At 45.8% G+C, this 14,474-nt stretch overlaps 2 protein-coding genes across 2 annotated transcripts; one reads left to right on the top strand and one right to left on the bottom strand.

Moving 5' to 3' along the window:
- Positions 1-1,005: 1,005 nt before the first annotated feature.
- Positions 1,006-7,592, bottom strand: NUDT9 (nudix hydrolase 9). The gene is made up of 8 exons (XM_082759546.1): positions 7,440-7,592; positions 7,000-7,239; positions 5,862-5,957; positions 5,013-5,099; positions 3,713-3,824; positions 3,154-3,300; positions 2,855-2,939; positions 1,006-1,462 (listed from the first exon to the last, which is right to left on the bottom strand). Exons 1-8 carry the CDS (start codon positions 7,508-7,510, stop codon positions 1,287-1,289), a joined length of 1,014 nt encoding a protein of 337 aa, XP_082615672.1. The 5' UTR covers positions 7,511-7,592; the 3' UTR covers positions 1,006-1,286.
- On the top strand, positions 7,590-13,732 carry LOC309877792 (estradiol 17-beta-dehydrogenase 11-like). The gene is made up of 7 exons (XM_082759547.1): positions 7,590-7,820; positions 8,219-8,326; positions 8,918-9,049; positions 9,881-9,987; positions 11,316-11,453; positions 11,722-11,838; positions 12,868-13,732. Exons 1-7 carry the CDS (start codon positions 7,602-7,604, stop codon positions 12,953-12,955), a joined length of 909 nt encoding a protein of 302 aa, XP_082615673.1. The 5' UTR covers positions 7,590-7,601; the 3' UTR covers positions 12,956-13,732.
- The last annotated feature ends 742 nt before the right edge of the window (positions 13,733-14,474 follow it).

Raw genomic sequence — 14,474 nt, 5'->3', positions numbered from 1 at the left:
TCCTAAGTCTGAATAAATGCTGAGCATCAAATGACTAAGGTCTCTTCATCTCTTAATTATTTCTTGGGAAAAAGAAACACACGAACATTACTTCAGCAACCCTGCTTGCAATGACCATGAGTAGGAAAGGAAGGGAACTCCTGAGGCTGGCTTTGCCTTTTGTCCATGCTGAGATTCACAGGCTTTCTCAGGTCCTACCTGAGAGAGGCCCTACCAAATACTACCTGTATTTGGTGTATGTATATACACACACACACCAAATACTACCTGATCTGGCCCTACCAAACACTACCCAGCACTTCGTGCTTTTAAGGGCTTGTTTATTACAGACATTGCTGCTGAAGAAAACACCAAACACCAGATCTTAACTACAATTTATGATAGTGTTTTTTGTAAAAGACGTCTGTGGAAGTCTACACAGCAACAGAAAGCACTGACGCTGTCTTATAACATTGCAGATGACCTGAAATGTATAAGAGTAAGTAGGGCAAGGATTGTCAGGAAAACTAAAAGCTCTTACCTTCACTTTTCCCTCCGAAAGTTAACTAATATACTCTCACACTATTACACAGTTAAGCTTGATTAAGCACAGGAAAAAATGGCAACCAATGCTGTACATTTCCTGTTGTTAACAAATGCCTCGGAGGGCCCACATGTGCCCCTTGACCAGAAGTTACACGCATGACCTAAAGCATTAAATACAGCCAAAACATTTGGAAGATTACTCTCAAGGCCACACATCCCAATGATCCCGCGTATGGCACTGTCTCCCCAACAGCTGTACTGCCACATGCAGCGTGAAGAACATTAGAATGTGATTTGCCCCAAAAAACAGTCAAGGTATACCCTCCAACAGTGATATTTTTAGATAGACACACTAGGACATTCTCATGTGAATACCATAGTGTCAACTAGAAAGTAAGTAAAGGTGAAAACTCATCTCAAATAAGACTTCTATTCAGTGACTTTTCTAAGGAGAAACCACTCAGAAACGTTGCTTTTTTACATAGCTCTTTAATTCATCTTAGTCGTTAATTCAGGTCATCATCCTACAACTCTCACATGCCTGAAAGATCCATACTCCTGACAAGAAATCAGTGCAAAAATACAGAGCTCAAGTGTCAAAGTCAAATTCCCAATTACATGTACGTAACTTGCAATGCAACCTTGCTAATCCAGGTAAGAGTTTCTGCCAGCTGAACTTCAGCACTCAAAAGGACCTCATCTCAGTTTCAAGGCTGGGCAGCTGGTATTCCCCTCGTGTGCGAGTCTGTTCCTCATTCACATCAATCACGGCACTCAGGACCAGGATCCTCTCCCCAGTGGGCTCCCCGTTTCTCAGTCACAAGCTTAATGAAGTAGCTATGGTTGGCATACAGCTTGAGCTTCTCACTGATGTCAACCCACTTCACCATCCCAGCGTCATCACCTGCTTCCAGAGGCAAGTTATCCATTGTCTCACCTGTTCACAAAACAAGCGTTAGGACATGCTGTTTTCTCCTTCTTTCTCTTCTCACACCTGACCAGTTCTTCCTTTCCACAGGACTCCCCCAAAGGCAACAACCTGCAACTATTTCTCAGAGAGAAATCAATCAAGTAGCTCTCTGAGTCTGTGCTAGAAAACTTTTCCAGACTTGAATTAAACATTTTTTTCCAGAAATTTGAGTGGCACAGCTACAACTCTTTATTGCCACTCCTAGGTTAACACCAGGGGCATGACAAGTTACCAGAAATCATTACAACAGCACAAGCCTAGCCAATCCCTCTGAGTCAATTAATTGTTTAACATCTGATTGCTTACTTTCTCAGGTACTACCCAACAAAATATGAACTGAATTCTGAAACTTACATATGCCTGCAATCCTGTCCCCTCCCCTCCCCAAATCACTATTTTATCGAAGTCAACGAAGTAAAAAACATAACCAGCACTTAAATAAGGATGCAGAAAGGCTTTCTAGTTGCTCTGAAGTTTCTAACTTAGATTTCCAGAGCAAGTCCCAGTACTTGTTAAAAACCAAGCCAGGAAATGCTTATTAAAAAAAAAAAGTATATCAGAAACAAAGACCAAAGGAACACCATGTTTATTTTTTTCTGGGGGCTAATAAATCAAAAACCAGCAGCATATTAAGCTTCACCACTATTATCTCTTAACTACCCAAGAGTGAAAATATCACTGTATGACTTCTGTCTGTCTGACCTCCAGAGAAAGCAGACTGATTCACCTCAAGAGGGGAAAGATGAGCATTCAGGATAACGGATCGATCCAAGAACTACCAATGTATGCTCATTCCAATTAAATTATAGAAGGAATCGAAAGTACAATTGCTCTGGCAGAGTAACAGAGACAAAAAGTGTCAAGAGACAGCAAATAAGACAACACAGACAAGAATGCAGTAAAGATCATCCAGCAGCCAGAGGCAATGCACCTGAAGCAGACACCGGTACTAACTGTGAAGAAATGAAACCCAAGAGCCTTCCAACTCAGTCAATGAAATAGGAAATTAAACCAACTCAAGCTAAATACAGTGTTTGGACAGTGACTGGCCTAGTGTTCTATCTATAGAACAAATGCACATTCTGCGATTTGGAACTACATAACACAAAAATAAATTATTTTCAGGCAAATCCCTTATGTTCCTTAATTCAGGACTGAAAGAAGTCCAAGGGGAATGACAACCAATACTGGTTGCAAGTGAACATGACAAAAGATGGGGGACCCTCACACCCATTGCTTTCAATCTAAGAATTAAACTCAACTTATATTCTCTTCCACTTTCATGGCTCATCTCAGCCCCATGTATGCAAAAACATCTACACCAAAAAAGCAGCAAAAAGCACAAGCAGCAATGCCTACCTGTTTCATCGTGATAGTTAACAGCCTCCGTCTCCATCCACGCGTTGTCGGTGTTACGAGGGTCATCCACATATCCTCTGTACACCTACCTCAGTGGACAATCACAAGAAGTTCAAAAAAAAGGTGGCACCATTAAAAATCACCTGCAGTCACTCTTACAGAGTATGCAATTGTCCCTTCCCTGTCTTATATCACAAAACCCTGAGCATCACAGCTTATCTTAATGACAGTGCATTCATTTTGTCATCTCCTAACTAGCTGCAAGTTACCCCGAGGCTATCTCAAAAGACACAGCTTACCACAAAGTGCTCCTGGCTGAACAGCCTCTGCAGTTGCTTTTCCAAGCTTGCTTTTTCCTCAGGAGATTTCTGCAAGGAGTTCAAGGCCTCTTCCCCAAATTCTCGCTTCAGAGTAGCACTGATCTTCTCCCCTGGGTCCACCATCCCCTGAGAGTAGAGAAAAAACAAACTGAGGAGCCTAAGACCTCCCATGCTATCAATCTTTTACTGGTGCTTAGGACATTACACCCATACAAATCATGCTCCGGTTATGTAAGAAATTCTACACTTATTTGTAAAAAGCAAGCAGACACATCCATCAAAAACTACAACAGGTGAGATTATACCTGCATTAAGCAAAGGACACCATCAAAATTAAGTATTGCCTTGTAATGCAGGAACAGCAGAAAGCCTACCAACTGATGCTTGGGAGGATAAAGATAAATTGTTTATAGGACCTTTCTCTTCCCCTCTACATCATGAGGTCATCCCCAAAAAGCAATTATATCACATGAATGCCTGTTATCTGCTTGTGGCCTTGCCAGAGGGATGTCCACCTTTTCCAAAGCTTTGCTCTTACCCCCGGGATGGCCCACTCCCCACAGTCTCTCCTCTTGATAGCTACGAACTGCAAGATGTTTTTGCCAGTAACTGGGTGAGCGATCTTATTGCCACTTCCATCCCTCTTCCACCTGCAGAAAGCGAAAAATAATGACATTTGTTGCTGCTGCTTCTTAGAAGGAAACCAAACAGCAGAGCTCCCACACAATGGCCTGTTGGAGGGCCAAGGCAGCGGATCAAGCACAGTTCTGGATCAAAGACAGACAAAAGCTGTCTGGGAAGATCTCATCCCTCCATTTTTGCAGCTAGGTCCAGAACGTTGGTATCTACTGTAACTCTCACTGTGAAGCCTTTAAGTCTAACTGTACTTCTACCTACCTGTAAGATAACAATAATTATGCTTTCTGCCATGATAAAGTATAAATTCCGGCTGCAACATTTCAAACCACCCACTCAGCACCAACAGAAGGCCTCAAACACCCAACACCGCACTCAGGATTTAGAATAACTGCAGTAATTACAGCAAAAAAAATATCTAAATAAAGACAAAAATCAAATCTGTGTTTGTTTTACTTTAAAGGAAAAAACAGCAGCATCAGTAGCCTTCTGAAAAGGGCAAGAACTAAAAAGCAGCAGCATGACTTCAACAGTGGTTCTGTCTTCAGTGCAGTATTCCTTAGCTTGCAGTTTGGTACCTACACCAGCTTCTCTGAAAGCTCTGGGTGTAATACACTTGATGTGAACTCACACAGGCTCTGGAGGCAAAACCACCATTAAAGCAGAGCACACACTGACAAAACAGATTAAACAAGCCCCATCTCCTTCTCCTGTACACCAGGCCACCCCAGTGTTTCCTCCTGTGCAAAACCAGGCACACTACTTCATTCACAGCTGAGGCACCAAGACAAAATCCTGTTCCTGCAATTTATTATGCCTCAGCTATGGTCTTTTGGTGCATTTTTCAGACAATAACAACATGTCATGTTATCTTTTAATTTTCACGTTTGTTACTGAAGAGCATTTGTACAGTGTATTTCTACTGAGTTGCACTTTCTTGATCTTTAATTTGCCTTCTCAGCATTTCAGAAGCAAAGGCTTGTAATGAACAGCAAGTCCTAGCTATTTTCCAGAACCAAAGGCTAAAAAACTGTTGTGTTCCACGTATCCATACATCTCTCCATGCACATATACATACAGGCTTACACAGAGCAACACACAAAAAGCCGCCTGACATGCAGTTGCCGGTTCCCAAATGCACAGAAAAAGATGTGAATGCTTTTGCTTTACTGCACGCCACCTTTCAGTCACTTGTCCCTTACCTAGTCACAACGGGATCGGCGGCGTGGTTTGGCCCCCAGCGCCCTAATAGTCCTCTGCCTGTGAGACCAGTCCTTCCCGCAGGATTCCTGAAAGATGCATCACAGCACATTAAATAAGTGTATGTCCCCATGTGGAGCTTCAAGTGTTCTGCAAAAGCAGCTCTAAGGAAGCTGAAATAACAAAGCTAAGGATAGCACCGTACATCCAGCGTCAGCACAAGCTTTAAAGAATAAAGAGATCCTCTCCTTCATTACCTTTTCGTGTCTGACAGTACAGGCAAAGAACAAAATAGCTTTATTTTCCAGATGACATATTCCTGATCAAGCTTTACTCCCATCACACAAATATAACCTGGTCTGGGAACCTAATCCAGCCTTCATTTTACCAGACTACACATGCACAGAGCATTTAATTACATAAAAATTCCAGAGGAAAAAGAAGAAATAAAAGTCAGGTCTGATTACACATCTGTGCCACACGAGGATTTGTTAGTGGATGGAAACACTCATCTACTCTGCCATAGTGCACCTAAATGGTATTAAAAACTTCAGAGCACAACACATGGTCCAATTGAGGGAGCAATTCCACCACACCCTACTATCAAAGGTGCTAGTGACCTCCTCCCCCCAGGATCCCACAGCCCACTGTTGGGGCAGAACTGGCTAGTGGCTTGCTGCCACAGCCTTCTTCTCAAAATAACCTTCTGGCACTGAAGTATTGTTTCTGCTGTCTTAAGAGGGGACCCTCTTGATTTTATTCTAGTAGGTACCATCTACCTAAACTGACACAGACCTGTAGGAGCTCTAAAACTACATCACTGAAATGAATATGCAACGAAAATCACTCACCGGGGCCTCCCATTTTCAACCACATACAAGCCATTCCGACTTGTCCTCTCCACTTCTCCATCTCTCTCATTAAATTTGGGAGAAAAATTTTTATCACTGCAGACAAAAAAAAAGTAATTAGAAGCAAATTAAAAACCCAACATGCAGCAGAAAAGGTTGTAGGCCAGCCACCCAACCTACAACACCCACTTGGCTAATGGGCAGGTTTAGATGGATCTTAATACATAGGCCCTCCGTGTCCTGTGGGAAGCTATACAGTCTGAGCAATTACTGATGACTGTCTCTGTATTTAAATCTTCAGCTAAGTGTGGCACTCTAAAGCATTTAACATTTTCTCCTCCTACAATTTCATTTAGAAGATATTTCAAAGCTGTTCTTGTTCACGTTGGGGAGCATTAGATTTTATCCAGTGACAAAGCTAACAAACACTTTCCTAACTGACGAGCAGCGAGCAGTTACATGCTAAAAGCAATCAACAACTTTGCAAAAGTTTACTGCCCATGCCCTGTGTGCACCTCTGAAAATAGAAGCACACGCTGGTAGGGTGGCCTACAGAAGCCTCCTTGCTGCTCCCAAAGCAATTCCCCTCAAACCACCACAGGAGTCAATCTACTGACCAGCTTTTTCCTCACAATCCATTTGGGAAGCTACACTAAAAAACAATTCTGTATTTTCAAGCGTTACCAACATCTCCTCCAAGAGCATCTGGCAGTAGGTAACTCCATACACCTCATCCCCTCACTAAGTAGCTTATGGCATTCCTCGAGAGGAGAACAGAGAACGTGTTCACGGAACCAACACACACGTTCACAGAGCAGTCACCATCAGGCATTCAACTTGCTGCATTTCCCGAGTCAGAGCCCAGCTCCAGACCTCAAGGTCTAACCAGATTCTTCTCACCTTGCATCCAGTTATGCATGCACATACTGAAAATTTTCTCCTGAGCTCTTAAATCCAACATTATTCGCGCTCGTCAAAAATATTGGAAAATACATATCAGTAAGGGTTCTGAGAATTTTACTTCTCTCACAACACAGAACAGCCGTAGGAACAGTTGCCCATTATTGCAATTAACTCAGTCGATCAGTATTTCCTCCTGCCCCGTTCAAAAAAGCCAAGGGCCACACTTTCCACTCACTTGATCTGAGGATCTGCCCACTTGGGTCCTGCCAAAACAGCCGCTGCGGTGTACTCCACAGGATTATAATCTTCCCACTGGGTCAGCCAGCCCACTTTGTCTTCGGGAACTCGGCTACGCTCAACACGCGATCCGGGATACGGGGAGGTGAGGGCTTTGCTGTGGTACCACCTGTCAACCTTGCAACTGCTGAGCATGTTAGCGGGGTGGAGATGGGACCAGTGGGCTGCAGACAAGTTACTGCAAGAAAAAAAAGATCTCATTCCTGCAGCAGCGCAGGGCAAGCCAGATAGGGAACAACCCAGGAGTCCAGAGGGGCGCAGGAGGCGGCGGAGAGCACACCCCTTCCAGAAGGGCCCCTCCAGCTCAGCCACCCCTGCGTGCACCCAGCGCCCCCCTGCAGCCCCCTGCAGCCCCCCGGCCCCTCGCAGCCCCGGTACCTGCGCGGGGGCAGCGCTGCAGCGAGCCCCAGCAGGGCGAGAGCCCGCTGCAGGCCCAAACCCGGCAGCATCAGCAGCCAGCGCGGCCATGCCCAGATTGGGGCGGGGATCCCCGGGACCCCTCCTCCCTCGGGTTGGGGGCCGGCGCCCCCTGGCTGCGGGATGGGGGCGGTGGGAGCGGTGCGGGAGCTGGCGCTGTTCCTGGGCACGCTGCTCTATGCCTACGCCGAGGCGGCGGTGCGGCTGCTGCTGCCCGCCCGCAGGAAGGCCGTCGGCGGGGAGCTGGTGCTGCTGACGGGGGCCGGCCGCGGGCTGGGCAGGGCCACGGCCCGCGAGTTCGCCCGGCGCCAGAGCCGCCTGGTGCTGTGGGACGTGGACACGGTAACGGGGAGGGGGGCTCGGGGGGCGCGGTGTAAGCGGGAGGCGGCGGGGAAGGGGGGGGCCGCAGCGGCAGGGCCCGCATGCAGCGCCGGGACACGCAGGGAGATGCGGGGAGGGCAGGCGCTGAGCCGCGTTGCCAAGGGAGATGCTGCAGCAGGAAGATTTTGGCAGCTTAGGGGGTGGTGGAAGATCGGAAAGCGTGCCCCTAAGGGACTGCTTTCAGCATAAAGCACAAATTTCTCCAACGTAAAAGACAGCCGTCTTCATCAGATGCTGCTCCGCTCCAAAAATATAAAAAAAATCTCCAAAGATGCTCTCTTCTCGAGGTCCTCCCCCTGGGCAACACGTGGGTGTGCTACAGCAGCACATAACTTCTGCTCCTCTCCTTCCTCACTCAGCACGGCCTCAGGGAGACGGCTGCGGAGTGCGAGAGGCTGGGAGCCACCGTGCACACCTTCGTGGTGGACTGCAGCAAGAGGGAGGAAATCTACAGCGCTGCGGAGAAGGTAGGGGAGCAGGTGCACGAGAGAAAGCTCAGCCAGGTGGGCTTGGTGTCAGACAGGGCTGAAAAAGTGCACCCGAGGTCTTCCACTCACGGCATGCAAGTCTTGAAATTGCAGCTTTTTGTTTCTGTACGTACAGAGATCGCAGTAGCCCTTTGGGTATCGCAGCCCAGCTCATCCTCCTTTGCAAGCCTCTGTCCCCACGAGCTCCCACTTTAGGCTTTAGACCTGTGAAAGAATGCCTTCCTTTGAGCTTGCTGAGAAATAGGCACCTCTGTGGAAATTGGAAAGACTTTATTGTAGAAAGTAAGGTTCAGGTGGTCCAGAACATTCAGTATGTCCACAGAGCCAGCTGTGACTGTGCGGACTATTTTTGTCTGTGGGTGAAGAGTCTATAAAAACTGGCATATGTACAAACATCACATCTAAATCAGCTTCCAGGATACTGCACACTTTCTACTCGATCAGGAAACACAGCATGATTTTCCTCTCCCTGAAAGAAAGATTTGTAAAAATTAAATTAATTGCTGCTCATAACCTTGTATTGTTGTGATAACAAACAACACGGGGCTGCATGTTCTTTTTGCCAAAAAGGTGAAGAAGGACATTGGCGATGTCTCCATCCTGGTGAACAATGCTGGTGTGATCACGGCTGCCGACCTGCTCTCGACCCAGGACCACCAGATTGAGAAAATGTTTGAGGTCAACATTCTCGCCCACATCTGGGTAAGGGCCGCTGGCGTGTTCATCCCTCTGTGGTGGTGTGAGTGTTATTGAGGTGGGGGCACCCTCAGCCAGGCACTGAGACCCTGCAGGCAGGAGATGCATGGCTCAAAAATGCAAAACATTTTTTGGTCACCAAGCCCTGAGAGCAGGCAGCAGGGCCAGCCTCTCCCCAGCTGCTCCTGTCAGCCCAGCAGGGCTCCAGGTCTCGATCCTGGGGCATTTTGTACCTGCCTGCATTGCTGACTCCCTTCTGGGCTCCTGGCACTGTCTCAGGTCCATCCTGGAACTGTTCTGCCTTTGCCTGTATGTACCACCTCCCTTATACCCCTCCAGAACTTCTCCCTGCATGGAGGCGACATGGCTGGGCCCTATCAGAGCTAGGCCTTGCCTTCCCCTTCCCTGGGGACAGGGGCAGCTTTCAGCAGGAAGAACAGTGGTCAGTAAACAATTTCTGCTTGCAGGGGACTGAAAGGTGTGCTACAGGTTGGGTATGCTGAGGAGAGACACCGGCAGCGTGGCTGCTGACAAGTGAAACCTAAAGCTAGGCAATGTGAACATCAGCTTCTGTCAATCCCTGGCTTTGCTGAAAGGCTCCGTTTGGAAATTGGGATGCAAATCCAGCTAAAAGGAGACCGTGTGTCTCTGTGGTTCTCAGGAGCTTGGTGCCATGCAGCCCCCAGCACCCGGGGTAGGCCTAGTCACTGAACTGCACATAACTGGGTTACTTAATTGCACATAATTGAGGCCAGCATTGAAGACTCCTAAGAAGTCACTGTTCCTTTCCTCCTCCACATGCCCCACCTCTTCCTCTTGTTCTAAAACCCTTTCCAGACAACCAGAGCTTTTCTGCCAACAATGATGGACAACAATCGCGGTCACATTGTTACGGTGGCTTCTGCAGCAGGTCATTTTGTTACCTCTTTCATGGTAGCTTACTGGTAAGTGACTTCCAAATCAGCTCTCTTCATTTCTTGTTTTTAATTGTGTCTTCTCCACCAGCACGCACGGAGTAACCGAAATAAACATCCCACTGAATAAGCTACTTCCAAAGAACAATGCCAAGGAGGAAAAAAAAAAACAAAACACAACACCCATCAAATAAGGACCCACAGAGGTACCCACTAATTTCAGTATTAGCTCTGATTGAGGTGATTCAGTAAAGGATTAATGATGTGACCAATCAACTAATGAAATCTTCTTACTTTTTTCTCTCCATACCTAATCCAGATTTTGCTTTGTTAAAAAAAAGAAAAAAGGTATCTTCTTCCCTTCTCCTTCTTAGAATGTAGCACTGCTGTGAGTTGGTGTGGTGATAATGAGACAATCCTGACTGAGCAGCTTTTTGCAGTTCTAGCATTTGTGGCAGTGACTGCAGTGGACAGAAACACTTCTGCCATCATCAGATAAAACAAGGCATTGACTGTAAAACTATTGTAATCTTTTGAGAAGATAAAAGATACGGTAATACTGAGTGCTGTAAGCAACATGACACTGCTGAGAGGCCAAAGTACTGCCCAAGTTTAACAAAAATGCATGCACAAAATTGCAGCAATACTATTGTCTGGCATAATGTCATACTGCATCTAACCTAGCCCTCTACAATAGTGTTTCCCAGCAGAACCATCTTTCCCTGGGTATGTTCCTTCATGGGGAGTCACTGTTAGCCATGTAAGAACACCTGAGCCAGGACTTTTAGCTGTATTACACTGTTAAACTTACTTGATATTGCTCCTTTGATTTGCTTCTGCTTGGTTCTGTTTTCTACTCCTGGCCTCCACAAACTTCAGTCGCACTAAATTGCTTAAGTCCTTCATTTCAAATCTCATGCTTCAACTTCACAACATGCTCCACATGATACAAGAAGCAGTAGGATTGTTGCCCATACGTATAATCCCTTTTGTTCTTAAATTTGCGCACTTCAGAAAATTCTTCAAAAAGAATTCAGCTTAAAACATTCTAAGTCAGCTGTATGGATTCACACACTATCATTTCCTAGCATTCATCTGCCTGCTTAGTACTAACCTAAGTTTTTTTTAGAGTCACCCACTTCACATCCCACTATGCCCTCCCCTGGCAGCACTATCTATTTCTGCGCTACACTGTGAGACAGTAAAAGCCAGCATTAGTTCCTGCCCCTTCTCTTAGAGATGGATTACACATCTTCCCCTGCTAGTCAGTACTGGGTGTTCTTTCAGCCCCTTTCTATTTACATCATGTTGGAAATAGCATTCCCACCTTCTCATTTGTGACATTTTTTCTTCATCAGTTCAAGCAAGTTTGCTGCTGTTGGATTTCATAAAGCTCTAACCGAGGAACTATCAACCCTGGGAAAGAATGGAATAAAAACAACATGTGTCTGCCCAGTTTTTATGAACACTGGATTTGTCAAAAACCCCCGTACAAGGTAATGTTTTGATAAAAGCCACATCTCAGCCTGCCTTTCTTTGTATTTAGATGGATTTACCCCTGCTTTAGGGCTTGCTTTCAACCTGTATATCAAAGGGTAAATAAAATTGGCTGAATATAAATCTCTTTCTGCATTATCACTTCAACCACAAGATCTGCATTTGAATTACCTGACTTTGCCTGCAGTTGAAGTATCCTACTTCGCATTCAACTCTCCCATGTATTACCTATATCATTCTTAAATTTATGCTTTCCTTTCATTTTAGGCTTGGAAGGATTTTGGAAGTTGATGAAGTTGTGAAAGAAATGATGGAAGGAATACTGACTAACAAGAAAATGGTTTTTGTTCCACCACAGCTGAGCATTGCTTTACTTACTGACATGTAAGTGACATTAAAAAAAAAAGGGGGGGAGGAAATATTCAACACAATTGCACGAGTGTAGAAGCATCACACTTGAACCATCTGATTCAAGTTTTACCATTGGAATAAGTGTCTTTTGCTTTCACAGAAGGAAAGCTAGCTGTTGGTATCATTGAAATACATGTAAATACCCCCAAATGATGGCTAGACACCCATAGTCTACATTCAATTCAGTTCCATTTATTTTCTACCATCATTAATATCTTTAACCAATGTACTAGGTCATTAAATTCATTCCTTATTTGACTTCAGTATGTCTATAGCCACTTGAAAAAGTGCATCTGTCTGCAGGAGACATTTTTTTTTCTGATTGAATTATCTCAAGTATCCTACACCACATGTCAATGCTAAGGAATTACATAGTGATTCTTCGTAATGACAATAGGAGAAATAAAAGCATTTTGTTGAGTCCTGTCGTAGGTCATTACAGCTGACAGGAAGGTTCCAGGCCTAGAAGGCACATTAGAACAACTAAATTACCACACCAGTTAGCTTCTACAGTACCTCAAGAAACCCTTGATAACAACTTGTTGGTGAGAAGACAACTTGGCTCTAACCAAAACCTCCTATTTATGAGAGCCTGTAGAGATTCTCCTGTTTTCCCCAAATTCCTCAATCAACCAGATGAGGTTTTGAAAGCAAAGAGAAGACAAAGACAATTCTCACATTATTTTTAATGCACATGCCTACGTTCCGTGTTAAACCTTCCTGGATGCAGCAGCAATGCTGCAACCAACGTCCTGCCCGGGGGATACCTGTCCTTGGAGTTGTCAGCAAAGAAGGAAGGTAGTGAAGGGATCAGAAATAAAGCTAGCCAAAGAATTTCAAGGGCTACATATCCTTGGGAACTACTCCCAGTTTCAGTGTTGGTCTCTGTCTGAGGTGAGCACGCATTCTGCACCCAGACCAGCTCTTGTCCCACCTGTGCTGCCACTTTTCCCGTGACCCAAGTTCTTATCCTAGATTTCATTGCATGGTTTTATCTTTCAGGTTGCTTCCAGAACGTGTCTCAAGATTTCTGAAAAAGCTGACAGATGTTAAGTTTGATGCAATTGTTGGACACTGGAGCAAACAGTGAACAGCAAGTTATTTGTTGTTTCCCCCATGGCACGAGTGAAAACAGAACATGGACCATGTGTAGCACAGCAGTTTTGATTCAGAGCAGAAGCAAGACAGGTATTTCCTCCAGGCCACCAACACCCTTCACACCTAGAGACTTGTCCCACACCTGCAGCAGGAACACACCTGCATAACATGGAGTGTTGCCAGAGCAGAGATGCAGCTCTGCAAGGCAGAAGGGCTGTTTTACCTGTGCATTGTGTCATCACTAGCTCCTTCCCTGCTTCTCGCATGCACCGAGGCAGACAGGAAATGCAGCAAAGCCCATTTTGGGACAACAAAGGGATTTCCTGAGTATATGTATTAATCTGGACTCATCACTGAGCAAAGAGATCTTGTGGGAAGAAGTTCGTATGGGTGGTCTGCTTCAGTTCAATGAATCGTTTAAAATTTTAAAATGGAGCATGTGTTACAGGCTTTTATGTGCTTTTGTAGTGAGTACCTGAAAGGCCACAGCCTTTTAATCAAGTGTTACCTGAATATGTTGATTGTCGCGTTATGCATGAGCAACATCAGCACGACTTGTACAGAATAAATGCAGTTCTTTACCCAAAAGGTGCCTCGCAGCAGTTCAGCCATAGCCAGCTCCTAGAGGTGCATTTAAGGCACAGCAGCAGCAAGTAACGCGCCCTCTGCCGGTGTCATTTCCCACATGGCTTGGTAATCCCCAGACTTCCTAAACAGCTTCCTCTGAAACGGGTGCAGTATTTCTTGGCCAGTTACCGGGTGCCCTCCCGCACTTCATGCTCATTTGAGAATGCAACTTATTTCAACCAAAGATAGAAGAAGTTACACTGAAAAAAAAAAAAAGACGTGGACTTGTTGTCCTCACACTAGCAGGAGCTTGTATCTTTAAATAAAAATCAAGGAGATGCTAAAAACCTGGAAGCTCCTCATTCAAATGCCAGGGGTGAGCTGAAGTGGAAGTCCATGGGACTTGTACACCATTATAGACCAGGAGAGAAAACCTTAACAGGGAAGCCAGCAACTCCTGGATAAGCCTTCATTTCAGCTCACTGACACACATACACAGCAATTAGGTTTTTCATATTCCATTCCTTTTAAACACTGGCACTGTTCATTGCACGAGCTGCCACAGCTCCAGCAACCTGGGACGATTCCTGGCTTCCCCCTCCCCACCCTGCCCTGCCCCTTGCATGGTTTCCCAGTAGGAGGGGACAATCCCAGCGCTGGGGCTGACAACCTGCCAACGAGCAGGCCTGTGTGGGGCACGGCCCCAGAGGAGCCCCGCTGTCCCTCACAAGCCACTGCCTCCTTCCCTGGGCACCACTGTGACCAGGAAGAGGTTAAGCCTCCAAAGGTCTGTGTAAACTCTCCTTGGCCTGTGGAACAGCAGAACACCAGGCGATGAAACACCGGTCAAAGACCTCTTCAGAGCACAGAGAGGTTTTCTGCCTACTTGTGCAACTGCTGGCTGCATGGCCGTTTGAGGGAGGCCTGAAGACACTGCTGCATTA

This window comes from Aythya marila (assembly GCF_965140915.1).
Source record: "Aythya marila genome assembly, chromosome: 4".
In the NCBI taxonomy this organism is placed as follows: Eukaryota; Metazoa; Chordata; class Aves; order Anseriformes; family Anatidae; genus Aythya; species Aythya marila.
Note: the sequence above shows the minus strand (reverse complement) of the source record. Positions and strands in the feature narration are given on the sequence as shown.

What these genes read in the sequence shown, in the direction of transcription:
- NUDT9 (XM_082759546.1), bottom strand. Translation starts at nt 7,510, where the DNA reads ATGCTGCCGGGTTTGGGCCTGCAGCGGGCTCTCGCCCTGCTGGGGCTC. An exon ending in GCCGATCCCGTTGTGACTAG is followed by an intron (nt 3,825 to 5,012) that starts GTAAGGGACAAG and finishes CGCTTTCTGCAG; the next exon opens with GTGGAAGAGGGATGGAAGTG. An exon ending in TAACTATCACGATGAAACAG is followed by an intron (nt 1,463 to 2,854) that starts GTAGGCATTGCT and finishes TTTTGTGAACAG; the next exon opens with GTGAGACAATGGATAACTTG.
- LOC309877792 (XM_082759547.1), top strand. Translation starts at nt 7,602, where the DNA reads ATGGGGGCGGTGGGAGCGGTGCGGGAGCTGGCGCTGTTCCTGGGCACG. An exon ending in TGCTGTGGGACGTGGACACG is followed by an intron (nt 7,821 to 8,218) that starts GTAACGGGGAGG and finishes TTCCTCACTCAG; the next exon opens with CACGGCCTCAGGGAGACGGC. An exon ending in ACATTCTCGCCCACATCTGG is followed by an intron (nt 9,050 to 9,880) that starts GTAAGGGCCGCT and finishes AACCCTTTCCAG; the next exon opens with ACAACCAGAGCTTTTCTGCC.